Raw genomic sequence first — 26,924 nt, forward strand, 5'->3', positions numbered from 1 at the left:
CTTGAAAAATCGAAGGTAGACAAAAATGCTGGAGGAACTCAGCGGGTGAGGCACCATCTATGGAGAGAAGGAATAGGCAGCATTTCGGGTCAAGACCCTTCTTCAGACTGATGTCGGGGGTGGGGGTGGGGAAAGAAAGAAAGGAAGAGGCGGAGACAGTAGGCTTAAGTTGTGGGAGAGCTGGGAAGGAGGGAGAAAGCAAGGACAAACTGAAATTAGAGGTCAAGGTTCATACCGCTGGCGTGTAAATTACCCAAGCGAAATATGAGGTGCTGCTCCTCCAATTTGCGCTGGGCCTCATTCTGGCAATGGAGGAGGCCCAGGACAGAAAGGTCGAATTCAGAATGGGAGGTGGAGTTGAAGTGCTGAGCCACCGGGAGGTTGGTTAGTGCGAACTGAGCGGAGGTGTTGGGCGAAGCGATCGCCAAGCCTGCGCTTGGTCTAGCTGATGTAGAGAAGTTGACACCTGGAAAAAGGAATGCAGTAGATGAGGTTGGAGGAGGTGCAGGTGAACCTCACCTGGAAAGACTGCTTGGGTCTATGGATGGAGTCGAGTGGGGAGGTATCTTCATAACTACATTGTTAATGAAATATTATTTTATATCTTTATATATAGTAACTTTATTTTTATCAATTATTTGCCAAATCAAATCCAGACCAACACTTTCTACTCCTATTCATATCTAAAATCCACAGATAACAGAATATTTAAAGTGAATTTCATAATCTCACTGAAGAAGCCAATGATTTTTAGAAATCATGTCCTAAAAATTACATTGTGGCTGTTTGGCGCAATCCCGATACAGCATATGTTGCAGCCATCTAACGAGGCCATTGGCAGAATCACAATTCTGCTAATGAGCTATGAGTATTCTTATTCCTGGATCCACAATAAGGTAAGTCTTTTTGAAAATGTAGTCAATTTAAAAATCATTAGTTTGGTTTTTCGGTGCCAGAAGATTTGTGACTGATATGATTACTTGTACTTCAGTTTAACAAAAGCATCTGAAACTGATCTGCAAATGTAGTGAATGCAGTACCAGTTTTCAGTACCATGCCAACTAAGCATCAATGTAGTGGGAGGTGGACCTTTGGAAAGGAATGATCCTTACTACATTGGATCACTGCACCCAAGTTCCACAATTGATCAGCAGCAAAACTATTAAATTTAGAGGCTTGCATGTTTGGCATATGTGTGCTAGTTTATAAGGGATGTTCATTCATTATTTTCAACAGAAGTGTATTTTTAGTACAGTTGATTGGAATCAACAATTCAGGCATTCTTGCTTGATTCAATGTTAGCATGCTACTGATATTTTTAACACAATTTTATTGAATTTGCAAATCTCATTCAGTTAAGTGTCTAATAAATAGTGATTTTAGTTTTCACTGGTCTAATTTTGTAGATACCATTGGACATGTCACCACTTGCATTACCAGCAGTTAGGACTAAAGTAGAAACATCGACTGTGGAAAGCAGCCACCAGAACAGTCCCCTGCCTCACCCAGAATCAACTACCAGTGATGAAAAGGTACTCTGTGAGAAATTAGGATTGTTGGTGTTCACAATTTGGAAACCGCAAATGGCCTTGTCGCTCCAAAATAACTGCTGCACCATGAGTGCACATTGACAAAAAAATTGTGTAAAATGCCAGATTGATGAAGATGGTAGCATACACAGTAAACTTTCATTGAAAATATGCAGCATCAATAGATTCTAACTTTAATCAATTTGTAATATTGATTCCTCATCAACATGCTGGACACTATGGATAATGGCTTTCACAATCTGTTGTAAATTGGACACCCCACCAACACTATTTGAGAAAATTATCCATGACATAGGGGTCATTTTCTGATTAATTTCTTCTGCCTGTTTTAACACTGCAAGTATTTGGTGCTTTTCGTAGTTGTTTCAAGTATCTGAAGCAAATGGTCCCGAAGATTAATCACGATCAGCTGTAGTTCAAGAAAGCTTGGATGCAGATAACCATATAACCATATAACAATTTCAGCACGGAAACAGGCCATCTCAGCCCTTGTAGTCCGTGCCGAACACTTATTCTCCCCTAGTCCCATCTACCTGCATGGTGCCATCGGTTTGGACTGACTGGCCAACAGAAGTTGAGAAAGGCAAAAGGGATGTAGCAAGGACGGGATGAAATACACCTTGTTTGTCAGATAGGTCTAAGGGGTCATGATCTTTGGAGCCACCACCACTCCCTCAGGAATGTCTCAGCAATTCAGAGAGATATGTTGTAATCAGATTGCAAGACTGCTACCGAATTCTATCACCGCCTTTGCACATTTAAATCCAAATTCCTGAAGGCAGCACAAGGCCTTGTGTGATGGAAGTCTGAACCTCCAAGCAGTTCTAATGCATTGGTGGGTGCTGATCGTACTACATTGAAGGATGCAGCATCTCGATCAGGTCCACCAGTATGTCAGGAGATTGGCCATCATTTCTGCATTGGAACTCATGACCTTTAATTTCTTCTGCACGGAGTTGTAGCCAGTTGGTTCCACACTGGCGTGTGTTCCGAAACACACAAGCAGATGGAATATAATCTGGGACATGTTATATCATCCAGTTTGGTAGAGAAAATAAACAACAAGCAAAGTTGTGAGTTATTGAAAGGTATTGGATTTACTGAGATCTGGATCTCTCTGTGAATACATGGACTGCAATTAGAAAGGCAAGTGGAATTTTAGCCTTTATTACAGGAGTGTTTGTGAGCAAGAGTGAAAGTGCTCTAACAATCCTACACCTTGCACCTGGAATGTTGTGGATAGATTTGGCTTCTCTACATGTGGAAGGATAACATTTTTACAGAGGAAATGCAACAAATGTTTATCAAATTGATACTTGAGGTATGTCTTCACTGAGCAAAACATCTTTGGAATTCGCTTTTCCAGAGGGATGTCACATGTTTAGTCACATGGTATTCTCAAGACAGAAGTGTTGATTTGACTTCTGAATCGGATAGTGCAATTAAGTGGTGCTACGTTAAAATAATGGGCACATTCCTTTCTGTCCCTTGTGTCTGGTCTGCCAGTTGCAAGGGACCAAGTAGCCTTCTGATTTTATTTCTTGCCTACTATCTTTTCCAGTTCCTCCCACTAAATTAATCCAGAAACTCTGCAACAAACATCCTTGTAGAGCTTTGCTCCCTGGTAAACTAGTGCTGCATTCTTTCTCTGGCTCAATGACTGGATTTGTACTGGTCGAGCCTCTACACCTTCTGAATTACAGTCAATGTCAGTTGGTGTCTGCAATTGTGAATTTTATTGGCAGTCTGATTATGTCCCTGCATCCTTGCTATCTCTTAATTCCGTGGCAAGTTTGGGATCTTGTGTATCTGAAGTAAATAAGAGGTAAGTGTCAGTTGTGGTGTGAGGAGTAGGGAAACTAAGAGTTGGAAACTTTCACCTGCATCTTGTTACTTAGAAAAAGAATGTCGGGTGAGGAGGAGGAAGGATCTGGAGTTGAGGATTATGCTTGCTTGAAGATACTGTATGTAGTCTTTAATTTCTGGAGCCATCACTGGCCAATAACATCTATTCCGTGAGGATTGAAAAAGTCAGATACAAGTATTCCTCTATGGTTCATTTCCACTGGCTCTGATTGTATTTCAGGCTCTAATTATATTTCACCTTGTCCTGCAAGTGGGAGAAGATCTTCAGTGAGCGCATCCAAACTATGTGAGTGTGTAGGAAAGAACTGCAGATGCTAGTTTAAATCGAAGGTAGACACAAAATGCTGGAGTAACTCACAGGCAGAATCTCTGGAGAGAAGGAATGGGTGACGTTTCGGGTCGAGTCCCGAAACATTACCCATTCCTTCTCTCCAGAGATGCTGTCTGTCCCGCTGAGTTACTCCAGCATTTTACGTTTACAAACTGTGAGTGATGTGGATTTCAAAGTGAATAGGCATAAGTTGCAAAATATGGTATGAGACTTGCTACGGCGCCAAGTGTGAAAGTTAATTACGTACCTTAATATTGGGTGCGAACTCTTATTATTATCATAATATATTATCAGGTGAGTGATGCAAATATGATGAATTGAGCAGTGCCTGACCCTGTCATTGGTATTGGATTATGATCGTCATGTTTATCGAGATACAGTGAAAAGATTTTCTTGTGTGCAACCAGTCAAATTAAATTATATTATACATGCAACAAAACATATACTATACATGAGTACAATCATAGATACAACAGAGAGTGCAAAGAGAAAAATACCAGAGTGCAGAATATAGTGTTACTGCATTATAGCATTACAGTTATAGAGTGGTACATCCACAGTGAAGTACGTTGGAAAATTGGGACTACACCTTAGCTAATGGGAAGACCATTCAGTTATCTGTTAACAAGATATTTGGGAGATTGGGAATACAGTCTTGGCATATGAGAGGTAAGTTCAAGATTCTGATAACCAAGGAAGCTGTTCGTCAATCTGGTGGTATGTGTCTTCTGCCTGATGTGAGAAGAGAAGAGGACATGACCGGGGTGAAAAAGAACCTTGATGATGATGGCACCTTTCCCAACACAATGTGAAATGTAGATGGTGTAGTGGCTTGGACAAGATCAGGAAAAGGCCTGACGCCCGGCAGGTTCAGAAGTCGTTTAATGAATCCAGGCAAACACACAGAATGCCCCCGGAGCAGCTACCGGGAAACCCCATGGGCAGACAATCGTCCCTGTCCCTCAAGAGCCGAGGGCAATGACCCAAGGAGTGGCCTAATCCCCAGGGACCTCCACAGGACCCCCCACAAAGAACCGGAGGCATGAAACGGACAGGAGGGCGCACGCGGCGACCAGACTGGGTGTACACCTTGCCCGGCACAGGAACCGGCAACCGACCAACAGGTGCAAGGGACGGAGTAGCCGCTGGAGGAGGTACCCTGGACGGAGGGCGCTCTCGCGTGCGGGACCGCGCTACCAGCACCGGTTGATCAATGTCAATATGCGCCGGCTTCAGCTGCGTAACCGAAACAGTCTCATGCCGACCCCCCATTGTCCAGGACGAAAGTGGAAGACCCATACTCCAGGACCCGGAAGGGAACCTCGTACGGCCGCTGGAGAGGTGTCCGATGAGCATCCCTGCGTAGGAAGACGAACTGGCAGTCCTCCAGAGCAGAGGGAACCTGCGGACGGAAGGACCCATGACAAGACGTGAGCACCAGCGCCAGCTTGCCCACCTTCTGCCGAAGATGTTGCAGAGCATCCGAAGGCTGCTCCACCTGGCCCCGTGCCGGTGGGATGAAATCCCCGGGCACCGTCAACGGGGACCCATACACCAACTCGGCGGAGGTGCGGTGCGTATCCCCAGCAAAACCCACGGCAGAGCGTCCACCTAGTCCGGATCATTGAGCCGTGCCTTCAGAGCATCCTTGAGTTGGCGGTGAAACCGCTCCACCTAGCCGTTCGCCTGCGGATGATACGCGATCGTGTGATGTAGGCGAACCCCCAGGAGGCGTGCCATGGCCGACCACAGTTCCAACGTGATCTGAGGCCCCCGGTCGGATGTTATGTCCAGCGGCACCCCGAACCAGGCGATCCAGTGCGCCACCAAGGCCCGAGCACGTGGCTTTTGTGAGGTATCAGCCAGCGGAATGGTCACCGCGTGAAACGGTCCACCAGGGTGAAGAGGTAGGTCATGCCTCGGGACGGCGGCGGCGGCCCCACGATGTCCACGTGAATGTGGTTGAACCGCTGCCGAGGGATGGCGAACTCCTGCAAAGGCGCACGCACATGTTGCTGCACCTTGGCGGTCTGGCACGGGATGCAGGTGCGCGCCCAATGTCCAACCTCCATGCGCAGCCCATACCACATGAAACGGGAGGCTACAAGGGCTGTTGTCGCCCGGATGGAGAGTTAAGCAAGTCCGTGGAGCATCTCGAACACCCTGCGCCGCCAGGCGACGGGGACAATGGGTCACGGAAATCCAGTGAAGACATCGCACAGCAACGTTGGGCCCCCAGGACCACAGTCAAATGCTAAAGTTAGCGGCTTGTGATCCGTGAAGGCAGTAAAAGGTCTGCCCTCCAGGAAGTAGCGAAAGTGGCGTATGGCGAGGTACATGGCAAGGAGCTCACGGTCGAAATGCTATAATGGCGCTGAAGGCCACCAGCATCCGTCAACGAGCTGCTCCAGCAGTGTCTCAGAAGCGTCCACCGTCAAGGTGGTCAGGGCATCCTCTCGAGCGTAGACAAGCATCGTGGCCCCAGCCAGGGCCTCCTTAGCACTCTCGAATGTTGATACTGCTTCGTCGGACTACTCAACCTCCTTGCGATGACCAGCGATAAGGTGGAAAAGCGGGCGCATGATTGCGGCCACCGCCGGCAAGAAACGGTGATAAAACGCAACCATCCCCACAAATTACTGGAGACCCTTAACTGTGGTCGGACGGGAGAACTGGCGGACAGCATACACCCTGGCCGGCAGAGGCACAACCCCTTGTGGAGTTACATGGTGGCCGAGGAAGTCGATGGCCGTCATCCCAAAACGGCACTTGGATGATTTGATAGCCAACCCATAATCACTGAGGCAGCTGACGGAGGTGAATGCAGTGCTCCTGCCACGAGCGGCTGGCCACGAGTATGTCGTCCAAGTTGACAAATACTAAGTCCAGGCCACGGCACACACTGTCCATAAGCTGCTGGAAGGCCTGCGCGGCGTTCTTCAACCCAAACAGCATCAGCAAAAATTCAAACAGTCCAAACGGTGTAATAATTGCTGTCTTAGGGATATCATCGGGGAGGACCGGAATCTGGTTGAACCCACGCACGAGGTCCACCTTGGAGAACATCGATGCTCTGGCTAGATGGGCATTGAAGTCCTGATTGTGCGGGGCCGGGTACCTGTCGGCAACGGTCGCATCATTCAGACGACAGTAATCCCCACACGGGCGGCAGCCCCCTCCCGCTTTGGGGACCATGTGGAGCGGTGACGCCCATGGGCTATCGGAGGAGCGCACAATGCCCATCGACACCATCAGGCAGAACTTCTCCCGAGCCAGACGGAGCTTGTCCGGCGCGAGACGACGCGCCTGGGCGTGCACAAGTGGGCCAGTAGTCAGAATATGGTGCTCCTCCCCGTGCTAGGGGGCGGAGGAGCGGAAGTGGGGTTCGAGGATGTCCGGAAAATCCGCCAGGATGCGCGCGAATGTTGCATCCGAGGACGATGGGACCATCAGGGTGTGCAACTGGATCACCAACGCGGAGGAAGACCGGTTCCAGCGTGACGGAGTGCACCAGGCGATGCCGCTTGACATCCACGAGGAGTGAATGGGCTCGAACGAAGTCGACGCCCAGCAGCGGCGGGGTAATGTCGGCGATGACAAACTCCCACGAAAAGCAGCTGTGGCCAAAGTTGAGGGAGATGGTGCGAACTCCGTAGGTGCGAATAGCGCTCCCGTTCGCCGCGGTGAGAAGGGGGCCGCGTTTGACCACAGGGATGTCAGCGATGGACGGAGGCAGCACACTCACCTCCGCCCCGGTGTCCATGAGGAACCGACCCCCCGTGCGGCGATCCCAGGCGAAGACGCGATGAATATGGCCGGCCACCGAAGGAATCACCGACGACCGGTCCCTGCGTTTCCCGGGAACGCATAGGGCGACGACACTTTCTGGCTGTAGCTCCCCAGCGACGGTGACAATAGCACCAACCCTCTCTGCTGGCGTCTGGTGGAATAGCAGGTGAAGTTGGCTGAGCTGAACCACAGCGGCCTCTGCTGGCGTCGGATGGAACTGCCGACGGGCCATGCTGGAGAGACATGCCTGCGCTGGAATGCCCGATGGATTTTGCCGCAGAGGTCGCTGGGGAGCAGCTGACACGTGGCTGATAGCGGCCCAAACCTGCTCCACGCTTCCCGACGCCGGAGGAAGGACGGTCAGCGCTTCCAGGTCCCGCTGACGGGACATCCACAGCTGTCACTAGGCACCGCATGATGGCAGCCTTTGCCTACAGTCTGTCTGTTTTTCTATCTTTTAATTTTTAGTTTGTTTAAAAGTACGTTTTGGAGGACTTTTTTAGTATTTCTATGTGGGGGAGCGGGGTAGGGTAAGGGGGAAACAATTTCTCAGTCACTACATGGCGAGGATGTGACTATTCTCCGAGTTGCATCTTCGCTCCCCCCCTCACGGCCTACCAACTGGATTGGCGTGGCCTTTCCTGCCAGGGACCGGACCAAAGCTTCAGCAGCGGTGCAGCACTGGATTCACCGCGGAGTGGGCGATGCCTTCCCTGGATTGCCGTGTGAAGTTCCGGAGTGTTGGGCCTGCTGCTTCAACATCGCGGATCTGTGGTTTGCAGAGCTTCTAGAGTCCTGGGATCCCTTTGCCGAGGGCCGCCAGCGTGAATCTCTGCCCCGCTCGTCCTGTGGACCAGGAGCTGCAGTCTTCGGTAAGTAGTGGCCGATTCGGATGTCCAAGCCGCTAAGAATGTTCTCCCGTTTCGACGTCGGAGTTCCATCATCTGGTGAGCGGGCCTGAATATCGGGCTGCCCCTAGCGACAACACCGAGGGGTTCGGCGACAGGGAGGAGCCCCCCGACCACAGGTGGACAACAGAGGAGGATGACTGAACTTTGGTGCCTTCCCTCACAGTGGGAAACTTTGATTCCGCTGTGTGGGGATGTCTATGTTAAGGACTATCGTGTTCTGTGCTCTTTTTTATTCGTATGGCTGTTTGGTGACCACAAATTTCACTGTACCAATTGGTACATGTGACAATAAATGTCTCTTGTCTTGGTCGACGTGCTCAGCCAGCGCCTGTGTGTCAGTAAAGGGATCGCTGACGAGCTGCAGGTGGATGTCGGGTGGGAGCATTTGAACGTAGGAATATTTAAATAAAAAACAAGGCCCATAAGGGCGAGCATGTCCACCAGGAGGGCTGACAGCCGGCGGTCATCTAGGCCGTCTATTCGGAGAATCCGAGCTGCCCACTCAGACTCGCTAAGGCCAAATCTACCGATGAGCAGGGTCTTGAGGCCCTCATATTTGTTAGCTGCCGGGGGGGCGCTGAGGTTTAACTCGCCTCGCAGTCGCCTGCTCAAAAGCGCTGACCACGTAAAAGTACTTAGTTTCATCTACCGTCACCCCTCGAAGAGCAAACTGTGCCTCTGCCTGCTGGAACCAGATATCAGGCTCTTCGGTTCACAAAGTCGGGAGCTTCAGCGCAACGGCGTTGTTTTCCATCACGATGCGTGATGAACATTGGGGTCACCAGTTGTAGTGTGCTGGACGAGGTCAGGAAAAGGCCAGATCCCAGGCAGGTTCAGAAGTCGTTTAATGAATCCAGGCAACACAGAATGCCCCTTGGTAGCTACCGGGAAACCCCGTGGACAGACAATCTGCAGAAGTTTTGTAAGAATCATTGGAGACATGCCAAACTTCCTTTTTTCCTTCCATCTCTCCAGAGATGCTGCCTGTCCCGCTGAGTTACTCCAGTATTTGTGTCGAAATCTTCGGTTTAAATCGGCATTTGCAGTTCCTTCCTACACATTTAGTCTGCTGAACTTCCTTGGTCTCCTGAGGAAATAGTGGCATTGGTGTGCTTTCTTGGTTGTTGCTTCAATGTGGTTGGTCCAGGAGAAGTTGTTGGTGATATTTACGATGAGCAACTTGAAGATCGTCACCATCTTCATTTCACCACCATTGGTGCTGACGGGCATGTACTCCACCTTGCTTCCTGAATTTAATAACTAGTTTCTTTGCCTTGCTGACATTGAGGAAGAGGTGTCTTGACATCACATTAATAAGCTCTCTATCTCCTTCCTGTTCTCTATCTTGGCATTGTAGAGCTGAATTGTGGCCTGACAGTTGACAATAGTTGAGCAATTGGTAAGCATATGACATGTGAATATGTGTTCAAAAAGCTTGACCATTTATTTGCAGTAATTCAACTACTTCCAGCATTGGTCATCGTAGATAGCATGTGGTATAGGAATCCAAAGCCGCCTGCTTTCACTGCTGGAGTCACAATGAACTGCAGATGTCTTTTGAATGCATCTCTGAAGCAGCCTTTGGGCATCCTAAGAATACAGGATGTCTCTTTCATAGTTCACTACTCTCCCATAGTGCCCAAAAAACATGGGTGCACATGTTCTGCTATTAAATTTTCTCCCGTCTGGTTTTGCCTTCTTCACTTGGTTCCTTTAAGTAGGAGAAAACCATTCAAAATATTGACCTCTTGTTGAAGTGCCCAGTAATTGGCATCTTGCATCAGTTGAATGCAGCATATAGAACGAAGTAGACATGTTATTTGCTTTGTAATAAAAAGGTGTAGTTTAATAGTAAGATTAAACGAGAACTTACCAGTTCGAAGTTTGATCATTATTTTATGAGGAGTAACGTTGAGGGATTACGTGAAGAACCCGCCAGGGCGCATGCGTGTCATTCTGCAAAGCAGCGGTGTGAAATCACAGATAACAGTAAATGACTGACATAGTAAGATTAGAGAAGAGGATACCAGTTGAACTTTATGATCAAGGGTGGGAGCGGAGGGCACCTAATCCCTCAACGTTACTCCTCATTAAATAATTATCAAACTTCGAACTGGTAAATTCTCGTTTAATCTTACTATTTTACTTCGGAGTCACGTGAGTGACTACGTGAAGATTTCAAAGCTTTGTGATTTCATGCCGTGGAAACGAGTCCATGCATCACATCTGCCTTAATTGACTAAGGGAGGAATTGTGTTAACATGTTTAAACATGAATCTGATATTGAAAATCCATGATAAATTTATTAACAACAAATTATAGCCCCTATTTTATGGGGTGAAATCATATTACAGAACTTAAAATTGATTCTGCAAAAGTTCCAGGTTTAACCACTGGTTTATGGTAGAATTGTTGGAACGTTTTTTCCCTTGACCATCCTGCTGTCTCCAGGATTTGGTCCATCGGTACGTCCAACTCCATAGCTGCCGATGTAGCTGCAGCCCTGGTGGAATGAGATTTGAATATGTTAGTATCCACCCCAGCTGTTGTTAAAACCTGTTTCAGCCATCTGGAAATAGTTTGAACCGACACTTTCTTGTGGGGTTGCTTGTGGCCGATTAGTAGTGCCAACTCATTGCCTCTGATGTTTTTGGTGTTTTCCATATATAACAATAAATGTCTTATTATACAGAGACGATCATCTATAGGGTAGGCCCTAAATTCTATTTTGAGGCCTGATGATCCCGGTCTGTTCTGTTTGACTAATTCGTGAATATGAAAAGTTATATTTTTTGTTGAAGAAGTCATATTGTCCAGCCTTAACTTATGTAAAGACTGTACCCTTTGTGCTGTGACCAAAGCCATCAGCATGACTGTTTTATGCATCAGCTTTTGCAGGGATAGAGCTGTTGCTGGAGACCAGTTCCTTAGCAACATTAGGACAATACTCACATCCCATATTTGAGAGTACCTGGTTCTTGGGGGATTAATATTAAAAATTCCACTCATAAGTTTGGTTACCAGGGGGTGAGTCCCAACAGAATGACACACTGATGAAAGGTCACTTCTGGCGCAGTTAATGGCACTGTAACTGAGCCCCTCATCATAATGGAGGCCTGCCAGGAATTCCAGAACAGACGTTATGTTCATCGAGCTGTAAGTGATGTTGTTTCTGTGACAATATATCTCCCATTTCCTGATGTATACCAGATATTTGTTTTTTGGTGGACTGCCTGTGAGCCGCTGAGATAATGTTCAATGTTCGGCCCGTCAGTCCCAGGTCCAGTAGGGGTTTCTTTAGACTCTACAAATTAATAAGTTTGTCGTTTTATGACATGGATGGCTATCCCCAGTTACGAGATGAACCAACAAATCTGGTCGTTTCAGGATGGTGATACATGGTTCTAAGACCATGTCAAGTATCACAGGGAACCATGGTTGAGTAGGCCAATCGGGCACTACCAAAATACCAGACGCCGAGTCTTGTATTTTGCGTAATACCCGACTGATGAGGCAGAAAGGAGGGAATGCATAGAAAAACAATTTCCCCCAATGCAGCGAAAAAGCATCTATCGCTGATGCCCCAGGGTCTGGTTTCCAAGAAACATAGTTTCGTAATTGGTGATTGAGTCTAGATGCAAATAGATCGATATCTGGTGTTCCATACCGTGCTACAATTTCAGCAAATACTTTTATATCCAACATCCATTCGATGTTTTCATTGAATTTGCATGACCTGGTGTCTGCCACTGTATTTAGGTTACCTGGTAGGTAAGTAGCTGATATCCAAATATTTCTCTGGATACACCATTGCCAAATTGTATTAGCCAGATTGTTACATGATGTCGATTTGATTCCACCCATGTGGTTAATATATGCCACCACGGTGGTATTGTCTATCTGTAGTCTAACATGCTGGTGATATATTCCAGAACAGTATGACTTTAGGCCATAGAACACACCCAACATTTCCAGGTAGTTTATGCCAAGTGTCTGTAGTAATGATGCCTCCTGTGCATTCCATCTACCTCCACAACTGGAGATGGAATCGGTTGCACCCCAACCAAGCGCACTGGCATCAGTTTGTAGCACCACTGAGGGGTTGCTGATAATAATAGGGCTGGAACAATGCCGAATGTTATCCCTCCACCATTTTAATTCCATAATTGCTTTGATTGGTAGCTTCATTGGTCTGTCGAAATGACCAGCATTAATTTTGAGTGCTTGTATTTTTGCCCTTTGTAAATTTTGATAATACAAAGGTCCAAATTGTGTGGCTGGAAAAGCAGCCACTATTTTGCCAATCACCCTTGCTACCAATCTGATAGATGGTTCACTGATGTCAATGAGGTTGTTGCAGGCCTCAGTTAAGACTGTAGCCTTGTCCTTTGGTAAAGTCACCGACATGTGAACTGAGTCAATAGTGAACCCCAAATAATCCATTATGGTGGAAGGCGTTAGTTTAGATTTAACTGGATGGATGATAAACCCCAGTTTCTCAAACAATTGTTTGGTGGCTGATACAGCTAGTTTGGCTAATTCCAAAGTTTTGCCCACAATCAATATGTCATCTATATAGGCCATGATCATATGTTTTTGTTTCCGAAGAAACGCTAGGGCTGGTTTCAAAATTTTTGTAAGCAGCCTGGGGGCTGATGTTAATCCATTCGGTAGAGCTCTATACCGCCAGAGCTGCCCCATCCAGTTGAATTTTAAATAACGTCTGTGGTCAGTCCGTATAGGCACTGAATAGTAAGCATCTTTTAAGTCGATGCTAGCCATGAAGTAGCCCTCGGAAATCAATTGTTTGGCAGTAACAAAGGTTTCCATTTTGAAATGAATATATTGCACATATGTATTCAAGTTGGTCAAATCTATGATGATGCGACAACCACCATCTTTTTTGTTTTTGGTAAAGATATTAGACACAAATTCCAGAGAATCGTGTTGGGTTTTTTCAATTACCCCATTTGTATGAAGTGTCACCAGTTCAGCATGTGCTTCTAATTTTTCTTTTCGTGAAAGTACGAACGTTCGGTTCGGTACATGCTGAACTGGGGGCTATTTTTGTGCACAAATTCAATGGTATATCCCTGGATACTGTTTAGGATATAAGTGTCTGTTGTCAATGCACTCCATGCCTCCCAAAAGAAGTGTAATCTCCCACCGATATGTGTATTATCCACACTTCCTATAATTTGTAAGGGACCAGACCCACCTACCTCCATGGTTACCAGTGGAAGGTTTACTTCTTCCTGTGTGGTCTTCGAGGAGGTTGAGGCGCCGGTGTCTGGGTTTGGGGTTTGCGCATTTTCCACGAAGGCCGGTCTGGGCCATGGCCTAAAAAAGACCGCTGTCCTGTACGCCCGGCCATTGAGCTTTCACCAGCTTCTCTTGTTCTGCTGGTGGGTGCGTAAGGGTGCTGTCTGTGGGAGGTCCTTGCTGTTGTCGCCTTTATGAGTCCCAGGGTTTTTGCCTCCTCATCGAGCTCCTTAACCTGCTTGGACAGGTTTCCACCAAATAATAATATTGGTGGCTTTGTGCCTCCAGGTTTGCACAAGCCTGCAAATTTTGGATTTAGGGCAGGTCGGATGGCACGCTTTCTGACACTATTGATTTCATACTGCGTATTGCAGAATAGTGCCAGTGCATCCTGTTGCTCTTGCGACATTTCCTTCCCATCCACTGTGCGAGCGAATGCTGTGATCCCTGCTGTTAGTAGTTTTAGTATTCTCTGGAATCCAAGCTTGACATCCATGCTTCTAACTGCTGCTCCGACGTGTTTCCAGATACAATTATTCACGACTGGAACATTGAGGGATACGCAATTTCCTGGTGCCAGATATTTGGCAGTGGTGTCCATCAGCCTGTTCCTGTAGTTGCTTGAATGACAGGACATCAATGCTGGCAGCTAGTTTCTGTTCTAGGTTCAGTCCAGTCTGATCCGGCTGTATGTAATTGGACACCATGTCCAGTAGATTTTCGCCTTCCTGCACCTCCTGCACACTTGTAGTTTGTTCAGCAAACCCCTCTTTGGGGTCAGCCCAGAATTGACCCCCAGTGCTCCCCTCTACGTAAGGTGCTGCTGTGGGTGTTATATATAACCCACGGTGACTAGGCTCCATCTCCCGGAGTCTGTCACGTTGGAGCATTAGCTCCATGAGCCACTCCATCCGGCTCCAGCGCGCATGGTCGCTGGCCGCTCGCGGCTCCTCAAAGTCGGACTCATCAGAGTCAACGGCTCTGTTTGATTTTCTTTTTGCCTTCCCGCCCGGCCGCGGTGTTGATCTGGCCGGTGCGGGGGCTAAGTCGGGCACAGCTGATCCCATTACGGGTGATTCCTGTGCCGCCGGCCGCTGCTGGCTGCCCGCAACTCCGCGGTCCTCCCCCGCCAGTTTTGTCGTAGCTCTGGTTGATTTTTTGGATTTGTCTATCGTTTCCCCACCTGTGAAAAAGCCTGGGAAAAATAAAGACCGCAGAGTAACTACTTACCTGTCGGTCCCGGCTTTTAAACTTGCCGCTGCGGGGGAACGTTGTTCCACCCCGCCTGTCGTTTCGCAATGCATGTAGCGATATGACACGCATGCGCCTGGCGGTATCTTCACGTAGTCACTTGCGTGACTCTGAAGTAAAATCATATGTTGATGTCCCTGAACATTTCAAGGGTTATCTTGCTCCCACTTTGTATTAACTAATTTCTTGAATTGTTGGTTGAACCTTTTATGATGCAAATGAAGACTAAGTTAAAGAGGGAAAATTGAAGTGAATATAAAATGTATTTCTCATTGAATAAGAGTAAGGAAAGAGACCAAATAAAACTAATCCAAGTAAGAATATGTGGTAAATGAGCCTTGGAGCTGATTAGAGTGCATGGATAACAGCGATTGAGAGTCGCTATTTCCATACATCAAGCACTTCTGTATTGGAGAATGAACAATGGAAAACTTCTCAGAAGATGTTAAGTATCAGTTGAACCTGCTCTGGTGCATTTGAAAGATCCATATTTTTGTAAATGGACAGCTTACAAAATTTGTGGTTTATGATACCATAAGCGGGAAGTATAATCGATTGCATGTTACAACCACACCCTAATGTAGCACAAAGAAAAAGGCACTTCACGGGGGCATTATTATATAAAATTTGACACCAAATCATTGAAGAAGATATTGCAGCAGAGGATCAAACGTTTTGTTGAACGGGTGTATTTTGAGGTGATGGGTGAAAAAGGAAAAGTAACAGAGCTATTTAGGAAGGGAGTTGCATAGTTAGTGCCTTGTTACCTGCAAAGTGTTGTTGTCACTGGTGGAGCAAATCAATATGAAAATTATTAGGAAGCCAGAGTTGAAGGAGTTCAGACCAATAAGGATTCTATGCAAATGAGATTCTATTAGAATGCATGTTATTGACCTGGGTGATGTTATTGAATTGGAAACAAATACAAGAATTTTTAAATCGGTGTGTTTAACTGGAAGCCAGTGCAAGTTAAAAATGTAGGAAGGCTGTGTGAACAGAACCCAGTATGCTCTGGAAAGCAGGTAGCAAGGTTTTGAATAACTTTGAGCATAAGGACAGTTGAACATTTAACACTGAGGCGTATTGAATCTAGTGTTGGGGGGGAAAAGTTCAAGGTGAAATTTTCCACAGCTTTGGTGTGCAATTTTAGTAATGGCTATTCAATGTAGAAAATGGATCTTGTCTTTGTGTCAGCTTTGAGTATGTCATACATATTTCAGGATCTATTCAAGATTTTTAATGTGCTTTTCTGATAGAACAAACCTCACCTTATATTGTAATTTATTATTCACTTCTTAATACTTCACGCAAGGGTATAATTTACAGAAATGCAAAATACTTTCCCTGCACAAATGCACAAAATGCACAAATTAATAGGACAAAATTCTGTGTAATACGTTGAGGCAAACTTGCTACCAGCATTGTTAGATATGCTTGCTGTTAGCCTACAACATAATTATGAAAGTTACTTTTTCTTGATTAGTTGATGTTAATTTGTGGTATAAAGTCATCAGTGTGCTAAATGGCAAGATCCTAATCAGTAGAGGCTTTGTACATTGTAATGCCTTCATGCTTAGTGAAACATGCCACAAAACAAGTGAAAGGAACCTTGATGGTGATACAGCCTTGTTTGATTTAATACTATCATGTTGGGAGGTATTTTGAATCAATGTCCACCACTAAACAACTGCAGGTGCTGGAATCTTGAACAAAATACTAAGTGCTGGAGTAACTCCATGGGTCAAGCAGCATCTGTGAAGGGAATGGATATGTGACATTTCTGATCAGGACCCTTCTTCAGATTTGGTTTTAATAGCTGTATGATCCATCATAGTATCTAGATGCTCCCAAATTATAACATCCCTGTTATTAAGATATAATTAAATATTTAAAGATGGAAAAAAAAAATCAACCAATTAAAAAATATTAAACAACAAAATACTTAACTTCAAGTTTGTAGTTGTTTACAATTATGATGTTCGGTAATTCAAAATTGTTAATGAGTTAATACTTGCTACTCTTCCTGACAAACGTATTTCTCCTTTGGAATAAAGACGATTGCAGTTCAAACAAAGGTTCAACAGGAAGATTCCCTGGTGTAATTGCAGGGAAATTATTAAAAATTTGCACTTCTTTGTTGGATTCTGCAAAGATCTAATATTTTTGGGCTGTCAGGAAAATGCTGGCAAAGAGCAGTCAGCACTTTTGTGAATTATGCATTCCTGTGGGGATCCCAAAATTTCTAACAATTGTGCCAGCAATTTATTATGGGACTTGTGGCATTTTCCAGCAATTTCCAGCCCAATGTATTTGTAACTCAGTAATAACATAGTTAAACGTTTTCTGGGTAGGTCAGCAAATAATATAAAACTTAAAATGCACCCCCTGACCAAAAGAACCAATTCTTAGATATTTGCTGATTCCATTCTAAAACCAGCAATTGGATGCCCAAAAAAAAAAGAAAACGAAAGGTGATTTTTTACTATTCATATCGAGTTCAATCATCATTTTATACGTAACTTAATCAATACATAAAATGAGGCATTGATAGTTGTGGTGTAAGGAGACAATATCCATGCTTCCCAAATTATAGTATTGAATCACACAAGGCTATGTCACCCAAAGTTCCTTTCTCTTGTTCTGTGAACTAAGTTTCACCTAGCCTTCCTGCTGTGTGTAATAATTCAGAAATCTAAGTAAAATCAGTTACCCTCCAGCTTTATCAAGCTTTATAATATTGACTAGACCAAGTGGGACCCATTGGGTCCCGTCCGCTCAACGCGAGATTGCGGTGCGGGGCAACCTGCGGCGTCACACACACACATTAACCACACCCACACATACACACACACTAACTACCCCCCCCGCACATGCTAACTAATCCCCTTGATATTATATTAATATTATTAATTTGCTCCGTTTTACACCAGTAGCGTTCGCTGACGCATAGTCCCCATACTCACAGGCGCCTCTAGAGGGAGGGGGGGGGGGGGGGGGACAGAGAGGGAGAGTGGGGCAGAGAGGGAGGGATCAGAGAGGGAGGGGGGCAGAGAGGGAGGGGGGCAGAGACTGGTTAGAGAGACAGGGGTAGATAGGGAGGCAGGAGTACAGGAGTGCAGAGAGGGAGGGGGAAGGGAAAGGTTGATTGCATTCGTGGAAACACGTGGGGGACATCAATGGAAAAGCAGGCAGCAAGAGTCTCCCCTGAAAAGCAGTTAGATTTTTTGAAATAAACAAGTAAAACAGAGAAGAGGTTTGGTAATACAGATTGAAAGGGGGGCGTGGAGGGAATAGAGGGAGGGGTGCCTATTGACTTGGGGGTGGGCAAACGAAAGGCGGCAGCAAGGTCTCCCACTGAAAAGCAGTTAATTTTTTGAAATAAACAATTAAAACTGAAAAGTTTTTGGGGGGGAGCGACGGGATCCCGGAGGAGAGAGAGCGGGAAAAAAGGAAGGGGGCTGAAAGATGGGGAGATTAAAAGAAAGCCAACACAACCCTGGGGGGAACAAAGGGAGAGGGGACCGTTGGGGGGGGTGGGGAGTGGGGGTGGCGGGCTCCCCCGCACACACACTAACTACTCCCCTTGGGGTAGGCATAGCCCCCCAACTCGGGGTGGATGGGAGGGGGGGTGGGTGTTTGAGGGCAGAGAGAGGATGGGGAGGAAGAGGGGGGCTTAGGGGATGGAGGGTGGAGGGGATGAGGAAGGGGGGGTGGGGGGGGGGGGAGAGAGATGGGGGAGAGAGAGCGGGAAAGGGGGGAGAGAGGAGAGAGGAAGGGAGGGGAGGTGGAGAGGGGGGGGAGGGGGGGTAGGGGAGAGAGAGGTGTGGAGGGGAGGAGGAGAGGAGCTTCGGGGAGAGGGTGGGGAGGGAAGTTGGGGGAGTGAGGGGAGGGGGAGGAGAGGAGAGGGGGGAGTGAGAGGGGGGGAGAGAGAGAGCGGGGAGAGAGAGATGGGGGGAGAGATGGGGGGAGAGATTGGAGGGGGGGGGAGGGGGGGGGGGGGGGGGAGAGAGATGGTCGAGAGCCTCCCCGGAGAGGAGGACGATCGGCCCCTGTGACGGGTAGAGAAGGAGAGGGGAGAGGGGGAGCAAGGAGAGGGGAGGAGGTGATAAGAGGAGGGGGGGGTGGAGGGGTGCCGGGCGAGTGAGTGGGATGCAAAATGCGGAGAGACAGAAGCGCCCTTTGACTCTCTGGAAACCCACAGCTGGAATGAGCATGCAGTCGGGTGGGGGATGGGAGGGGCGGGACTTCACGAGCTGCGCCGACATTGAGGAGAACCTCCTTCAGCGTGCGTGAGCAATCTGCAGAACAAAGATCCTATACTGGAGCTGAGCTGTAGAATCTTTGTTCTGCAGAACTTTCTCGATCTTTCTGCGCCTTTTGAAGAACGGGGTGTGGGGGGGCTAACGTACCTCGTGGAAAACTGCGCATGCGCGTTGACAGCAGCTGCATTAATCCAGTGCGGCGGGGGGGGCACGAGGAAAGGCATTGTGAGGTCAGCAGCTGGGCAATCTTCTTTTTTTTTTAATGTCAGTTTGGTGATAAATTTTTGTAAATATTTCGGGAAATAATGGACCAAATTTATAGAGGATTGGATTTTTGAAATCATATGGAAAATTTCTTCCAGAAGATGTAAAGATTTCACTGTTATTGTAACGTCAGCAGCTGGGCGGCGGTCAGATTTAAGAAAAAGGTCAGATTGGTCAACAATTTAAAAAGTCGGGAAAATAATTTTCCAAATGTACAGAGGAATGGATTTCTAAAATCACAAGGAAAATCTCTACTGAAATATGTAAAGATGTTCCCGTTTCAGCGTCTGATTTTCAAGGAGATATGTTTCACATGAAAAATATGGCACACACACACACACACACACACAGTTTTAATAGATACTAGACCAAGTGCAGACCCATTGGGTCTATACCCCCAACGTGTGGTTGCGGGGGAGGGGGGGGCGGCATGCGGCGTCACACACACTAACTACTCCAGCGCACGCACGCTACCTACCCCCCTTGATATATTAATATTATTAATTTGCTCCTTTTACCTCATAACCGCCCTATCCACTGGCGCATATCCCCCAACACGCAGGCGCATCTAGAGAGGGGGGGGGGGGGGGGGGGTAGAGGTAGAGAGTGAGGGGCAGCAGAGAGAGAATGGGGAGAGACAGAGAGAAAGGGGCAGAGACAGAAGGGCAAGAGACAGAGGGGTGAAGGGGGGAGGAGGAGAGGGGGGTGGAGGGGAGGAGGAGGGGGGAGGGTGGGGGAGGAGGGGTGAGTGAGATGGGAGGAGAGATTAAAGATAAGAGATTTTTAAAAAGTTACCCCCACATAAAACAAACCAAAGAACACTAAAGCATACATTTAACACATACTAAAGCGACAAAGCAGGAAGGGACGAGACAAACTGTTGGCGAGGTGACCATTGCGGGCGCCACCTGGTAGTCAGGTGAAGAGGGAATGGCTGAAGTAAAAAGATCCTTTATTATGTTGGTTGCTTTTCCAAACCAGTGTGGGGTGGATGGAGTTCGTGGTGGGGCGACTGGGCTTGTTCCACAACTACAATTTCTGTGGTCTTGGGCAGAGATTTTGCCAAACTTTAAGTTGAGGTTTCTACAATGCATCTGTAGAAGTTGGCAAGAGTTGTTGGAGACCTGCATAACTTCCTTAATCATCTGAGGAAGTAGAGGTGTTGATGTGCTTTCTGGGCCTTAGCATCAATGTGACTATTATAGTCTGACTTACAATATAATTTATTGTATATTTATTGTTGTTGATGCATCTAATGTGCCTGTAAGCTACAGCAAGTAAGACTTACAGTGTTGTATAGAAAGCACCTGCAGATGTTGGTTTATTCCAAAGATAGACACAAAGTGCTGGAGTAACTCAGCAGGTCAGGCAGCATCTCTTGAGACACTGAGTCTGAAGAAGGATCCCGACCTAAAACCTCACCCAAGTCTTTCACTGTTCCTGTTTATCTGCAGTGCATATGACAAATAAACACTCCTGATCTCTTAATTAGTTCAATATTGCATCTTATTGGCAAGGCAAATTAACATTGTGTCTAATGCCAGTACTGCATCTTGGACCATTGAACATTTGGGTCTAGTCTACCTCACTAATTAAAGTTATAGGTGGAAACCGAGTAAGTGTCAGCAAAATTCGAGGCACAAGAAATTGTAGATGCTGGAACATGGCAAACACTCAGCAGGTCAATCAGCATCCGTGGAGGCAAAAGGTCAAGACCCTGCATCAGGTCTGAGGGAACAGAAAATATTTCTAATATGTGGCATATCGTTACATCAGGGCTAACAGAATCAAGGGATATGAGGAGAAAGCAGGAACGGGATACTGATTTTGGATGATCAGCTGGCTCGAAGGGCTGAGTGGCCTACTCCTGCACCATTTTCTATGTAGCAGTACGAAAGAGGATTAAATGCAAAAAGAGAAAAGAAAAGAGAATTCATTAATTGGCCTGGACACAACAACAAAGGGGAGTAAGGGGCGACTGTGGCTGACAAGGGACGTCAGGGACAGTATAAAAATAAAAGAGAAGTGCACGTATGCAAAGATGTGCGGGGAAACAAGAGGATTGGGTAATGTTTAAAGAGCAACCGAAGATAACTAAAAAGGCAATAGGGGGAGAAAAGATGAGGTAAGAAGGTAAGCAAGCCAAGAATATAAAGGAGGATAGTAAAAGCTTCTTTAGCTATGTGAAGAGAAAAAATTAGTTAAGACCAAAGTTGAACCCTTGAACATTGAAAAAGGTGAATGTATTATGGGGAACAAGGAAATGGCAGATGAGTTGGACAGATACTTTGGATCCGTCTTCACTGAGGCCACAAACAATCGTCCTGATATACTAGTGGCCAGAGGATCTGGGATGACGGAGGAACTGAAAGAAATCCACATTAGGCAGGAAATGGTGTCAGGTAGACTGATGGGACTGAAGGCTGATAAATCCCCAGGGCCTGATGGTCTGCATCCCAGGGTACTTAGGGAAGTGGCTCTAGAAATCATGGATGCATTGGTGATAATTTTCCAATGTTCTATAGATTCAGGATCAGTTCCTTTGGATTGGAGGGCAGCTAATGTTATCCCACTTTTTAAGAAAGGCGGGAGAGAGAAAACAGGGAATTACAGACCAGTTAGCCTAACATCGATGGTGGGGAAGATGCTGGAGTCAATTATAAAAGATGAAATAGCGGCACATTTGTATACGGTCTGAGTCAGTATGGATTTACAATGGGGAAATCATGCTTGACTAATCTTCTGGAATTTTTTGAGGATGTAACTAGGAAAATGGACAAGGGAGAGCCAGTGGGTGTAGTGTACCTGGACTTTCAGAAAGCATTTGATAAGGTCCCACATTGGAGATTAGTGGGCAAAATTAGTGAACATGGTATTGGGTGTAGAGTGCTGACATGGATAGAAAATTAGTTGACAGACAGGAAACAAAGAGTAGGGATTAACGGGTCCCTTTCAGAATGGCAGCCAGTGACTGGTGGGGTACCGCAATCTGTAATTACTTGTGTATGCTGGAAGAACTCAGTCATTCATGTATCATCTGTGGAGGCAACATTGAAAACTGATGTCTAGGTAAATTGACATTTTTTTTTGTTTACTCTGTTTTTAATTTCTAACACTTAGTTTGTAAGCAATTTATATTTTTAATAATTTTAATTAAATTCATTTGAACAGTTTTTAAATGTCTGATCGTCAGGGAGCTGTCAAAAGGCCATCGGGGCAATTTGGGAGCGGGGCTTCGGGATCCACATCGGAGGCCTAGTCGCTGCTCGCAGATCCCTCCACATCATGGGATGGTTTTGGCAGCCAGGCCTCCAGAACGATCAAACCTGCAGGGCCACAAATAGTAAGTATGGCCTTGTGAATAGCACAGGGATTAGTGAGACTAGCAGGACAAACGGAAGATAAACTAGCTCAAATATATTTCCAGGAATCATGTATACTTTGGTTCATGTGGTGCTAAATACCATAAATATTCGACTTCTACATTGCCATCACCGTTCACATATTATCGTAATAAAAATCTAAATACTGCAGACACTAGACATCTGACAACATGCAAGATTGAAAATACAAACTACATTTGTGGAAAGAAAAGCAGATAATGTTTCAGATTGATGACCTTTCATCAGAACTGTGATTAAACGTATTAAGGGGAGGAAAGATGAACAGAAGGAAAAGTATGATATAGTGGAAGGTACTGGTGATGTGGTAAGATGGTGAAAGGAAAGAGGAAGCATAAAGGACAAATAATTCCGTGAAATTTGTGGAAAGGCTTGAAATCTGAATAAAAATGCTGGAAATGCTCATTATCTGAAATTATTGATCTCTGATGTTAACTAGAAGGTTGTAATGTGCCTATTTTCAGCATTGCTGCTGCTTTCCACCCAGTTTGTGCTGTTGCACCTCCACTTCTGGTTCTTCCCTTTCACCCACATATTTCCCCTTTTCATGGCATAAATAAGCAATGGGTATACACTCCATTTCATTCAAAACAGTTTCCAATTGAATCTTTTTTAACACCTGACCAGTGTGCACAATATGACTTCTCCTTTGCTTGACCATGAATACCCCAGCAACATGATTAACAAAGACCTTAGGTCTTTGGTCCATTTCCTGTATTTCTGTTGCTGCTCCTCCTTTCAACTCCCAGAACCGAGATTATATTCCGTTCGACCTCGCATTCCAGCCCATAGCATTCACATGATCCATCACTTCTAAGCTAAACTCACATCTGATGCATCTTTCCCTTTTTTTCTCAGCATTCCAAAGCATCATTTCTTCTGAGATGCTCTGATGCCATCTTCATGAATTCCTTTTCCCACCTTCCTGTGCAACTTGCACTGTCACTTCTTTTTGTAATTTACTCTTTGCAGCCTTCCACCCAGCAAATACCTATCCTCTTGTTCTCAAAACGATGGACTGCATCTCTCAATACATCTTAACAATTACAGGTGCACAACCTTTTATCCGGTGTTCCAGAAACCGAAAAGCTCCGAAAACCGGCCATTTTTTCCAGATGTCGTCTGCGCACCAAAGCTCGCGTTTGGCGCCAAACTTGACCCAAAACGACCCACGGTCAACCCAGGTCTGTACTACTGTAGCGGCTGCCTCCTCCCTGGAGACCGGGAGACGCTTAAACATCTGTAAATCATTGCTTAAATGTTAGTCAGTTAGTTTGGAGGGCTTTTATGTGAAGGGGGGTGAAGGGGTAAACTTTAATTCTTAGTCCCCTACCTGGTCGGAGAGGCGGGGAGCGGTCAATGCCTTACCGGGTCGCCGTGCAGTAAGCTCCGCAGCGCTGTGGCCGTTGGGGCTGCGGGCGGCGCCAGTTGTAGCTCCGACCCCGGCAACTCTACCCCTGGCTGCGAGGCGCTCCAAATCCAGCGCGGTCCGCGGCCGGACGCCCCAGCTCCGCAAATGTCGGGAGTCGGCAGCGTCGCAGCGCTGGGAAAACAGCGGGGATTGCGGGCAATACCTTACCGGGTCACCGTGCGGCAAGCTCCGGAGCGCTGTGGCCGCCGACACACAACATCGCGGAGCGTCGCTGGATTTGGAGCCGCGCAGCCAGGGGTAGAGTTGCCGGGGTTGGAGCTCCAACCGGCGCCGCCCGCGGCCGGACGGAGCCCCCAACTCCGCGGCTCCAAATCCAGCGACGCTCCGCGATGTTGTGTGTCGGCGGCCACAGCGCTCCGGAGCTTGCCGCACGGCGACCCGGTAAGGCATTGCCCGCTCCCCGCTGGCAGCGCTGCGACACCGCCGACTCCCGACATTCCCGGAGCTGGGACGTCCGGCCGCGGGCGGCGCTGGATTTGGAGCGCCTCGCAGCCAGGGGTAGAGTTGCCGGGGTCGGAGCTACAACAGGCGCCGCCCGCGGCCGGACGGAGCCCCCAGCTCCGCGAGGTTGGGAGTCGCTGACCAGGTAGGGGACTAAGAATTAAAGTTTCCCCCTTCACCCCGACTCCACCACCACCACATAAAATCCCTCCAAACTAACTGACTAACATTTATGCAATGAGTCTCCCGGTCACCCGGGAGGAGGCAGCAGCTCCAGACTTTTCAAGCCGCCCGCGCTACCTACCTAATCTACGGTAAAAATCTTCCATTCTGAAATCCGAAAATGTTCGAAATCCGACAAGTGTCTGGTCCCAAGGCTTTCGGATAAAAGGTTGTGCACCTGTACCAGTTTTGATGAAAGGCCATTAACCAGAAATGTTAACTCAAACTCTGTTTCTTATTCCACAGGTGCAACAATTGTTTTATTGTTATGTTAATTATAAGCCTGAAGTATCAGAAATGCAAAGTTGGAATCACATTATTCAGGTTCTTAGCATAAAGTAAGATATTTTATAGTCTATTTGTCGATCTCAAAAATGAATTTTATTTAGTTGCATGTTTCTTCTGCATCTTGCCTTATCTATGCTGTCTTCCTGTGTACATTATACACATTTATGATTATTTATAACAAAATAGTCGCATGTAATCAGTCTTGCTATCTTGTAGGTCAATTCCATTTGCTTGCTTTTGAAGTTTATAGCAATTTGAAACATGATCGGAGTTCAATTTATTATTTTATATCTTGAATAGTTTTTATGGTATACTTTATTAGTGTTCTCCTCACTAAATAATCCCAGGATCCTCAAACTATCTTCATGGTTCAGCTGTGTACATATCAGGATGGTTGTCAATTTGATTCCTACTCCACCAGCTCAATATACCTGCAATATTGCAGCAAGAAAATGTTATGCATTTCGACAAAACGTGACTGCTCATTTGTTTGTGTGGAATAAATTGCTTCCTTCCATTCACATTTGAGTACATATAGAAACATTGAAAAATAGGTGCAGGAGGAGGTCATTCGGCCCTTCGAGCCAGCACCGGCATTCAATGTTATCATGGCTGATCATCTAAAATCAGTACCCCGTTCCTGCTTTGTCCCCATATCCCTTGATTCGTTTAGCCCAGAGAGTGAAATCTAACTCTCTCTTGAAAACATCCAGTGAATTGGCCTCCACTGCCTTCTGTGGCAGAGAATTCTACAGTTTCACAACTCTCTGGATGAAGAAGTTTTTCTTCATCTCAGTCCCAAATGGCCTACCCCTTATTCTTAAACTGTGACCCCTGGTTCTGGACTCGGAAACATTTTTCCTGCATCTAGCCTGTCCAATCCTTTAAGAATTTTATATGTTTCTAAATGAACCCCTCTCATCCTTCTAAATTCCAGTGAATACAAGCCCAGTCGACCCATTCTTTCATCATATGTCAGTCCCGCCATCCCGGGAATTAACCTGGTGAACCTACACTGCACTCTCTCAATAGCAATAATGTCCTTCCCCAAATTAGGAGACCAAAATTGCACACAATACTCCAGGTCTCACCAAGGCCCTGTAACAACTGCAGTAGGGCCTCCTTGCTCCTAAACTCAAATCCTCTCGCAATGAAGGCCAACATGCCATTAGCTTTCTTCACTGCCTACTGCACCTGCATGTTTACTTTCAGTGACTGATGTACAAGCACGCCCAGGTCACGTTGCACCTCCCCCTTTTCCTAATCTGACACCATTCATATAATAATCTGCCTTCCTGTTCTTGCCACCAAAGTGGATAACCTCACATTTATCCACATTATACTGCACCTGCCATACATCTGCGCACTCACCCATCCTAACCAAATCACCCTGCAGCCTCAGAGCATCCTCATCACAGCTCACACTGCCACCCAGCTTTGTGTCATCCGCAACCTTGGAGATGACACATTTCATTCCCTCATCTAAATCATTAATATATACTGTAAATAACTGGGGCACCTTGCGGCACCCCATTAGTCACTGCCTGCCATTCTGAAAAGGACACGTTAATTCCTACTCTTTGCTTCCTGCCTGCCAACCAGTTCTATATCCATGTCAATACCCTACTCCCAATACCATGTGCTCTAATGTTGT

General features: G+C 46.4%; 1 protein-coding gene across 4 annotated transcripts in view; it reads left to right on the forward strand.

Moving 5' to 3' along the window:
* Positions 1-26,924, forward strand: part of atf2 (activating transcription factor 2) — a 129,392-nt gene that overhangs the window by 43,474 nt on the left and 58,994 nt on the right. For all 4 annotated transcript variants that reach the window (XM_055637930.1, XM_055637933.1, XM_055637931.1 and 1 more), the window contains exon 7: positions 1,407-1,532. In XM_055637930.1, the coding sequence (XP_055493905.1) occupies positions 1,407-1,532 (126 nt within the window). The remainder of the gene's footprint in view (positions 1-1,406; positions 1,533-26,924) is intronic.

This window comes from Leucoraja erinacea, chromosome 7, assembly GCF_028641065.1.
Source record: "Leucoraja erinacea ecotype New England chromosome 7, Leri_hhj_1, whole genome shotgun sequence".
NCBI classification, from domain to species: Eukaryota; Metazoa; Chordata; class Chondrichthyes; order Rajiformes; family Rajidae; genus Leucoraja; species Leucoraja erinaceus.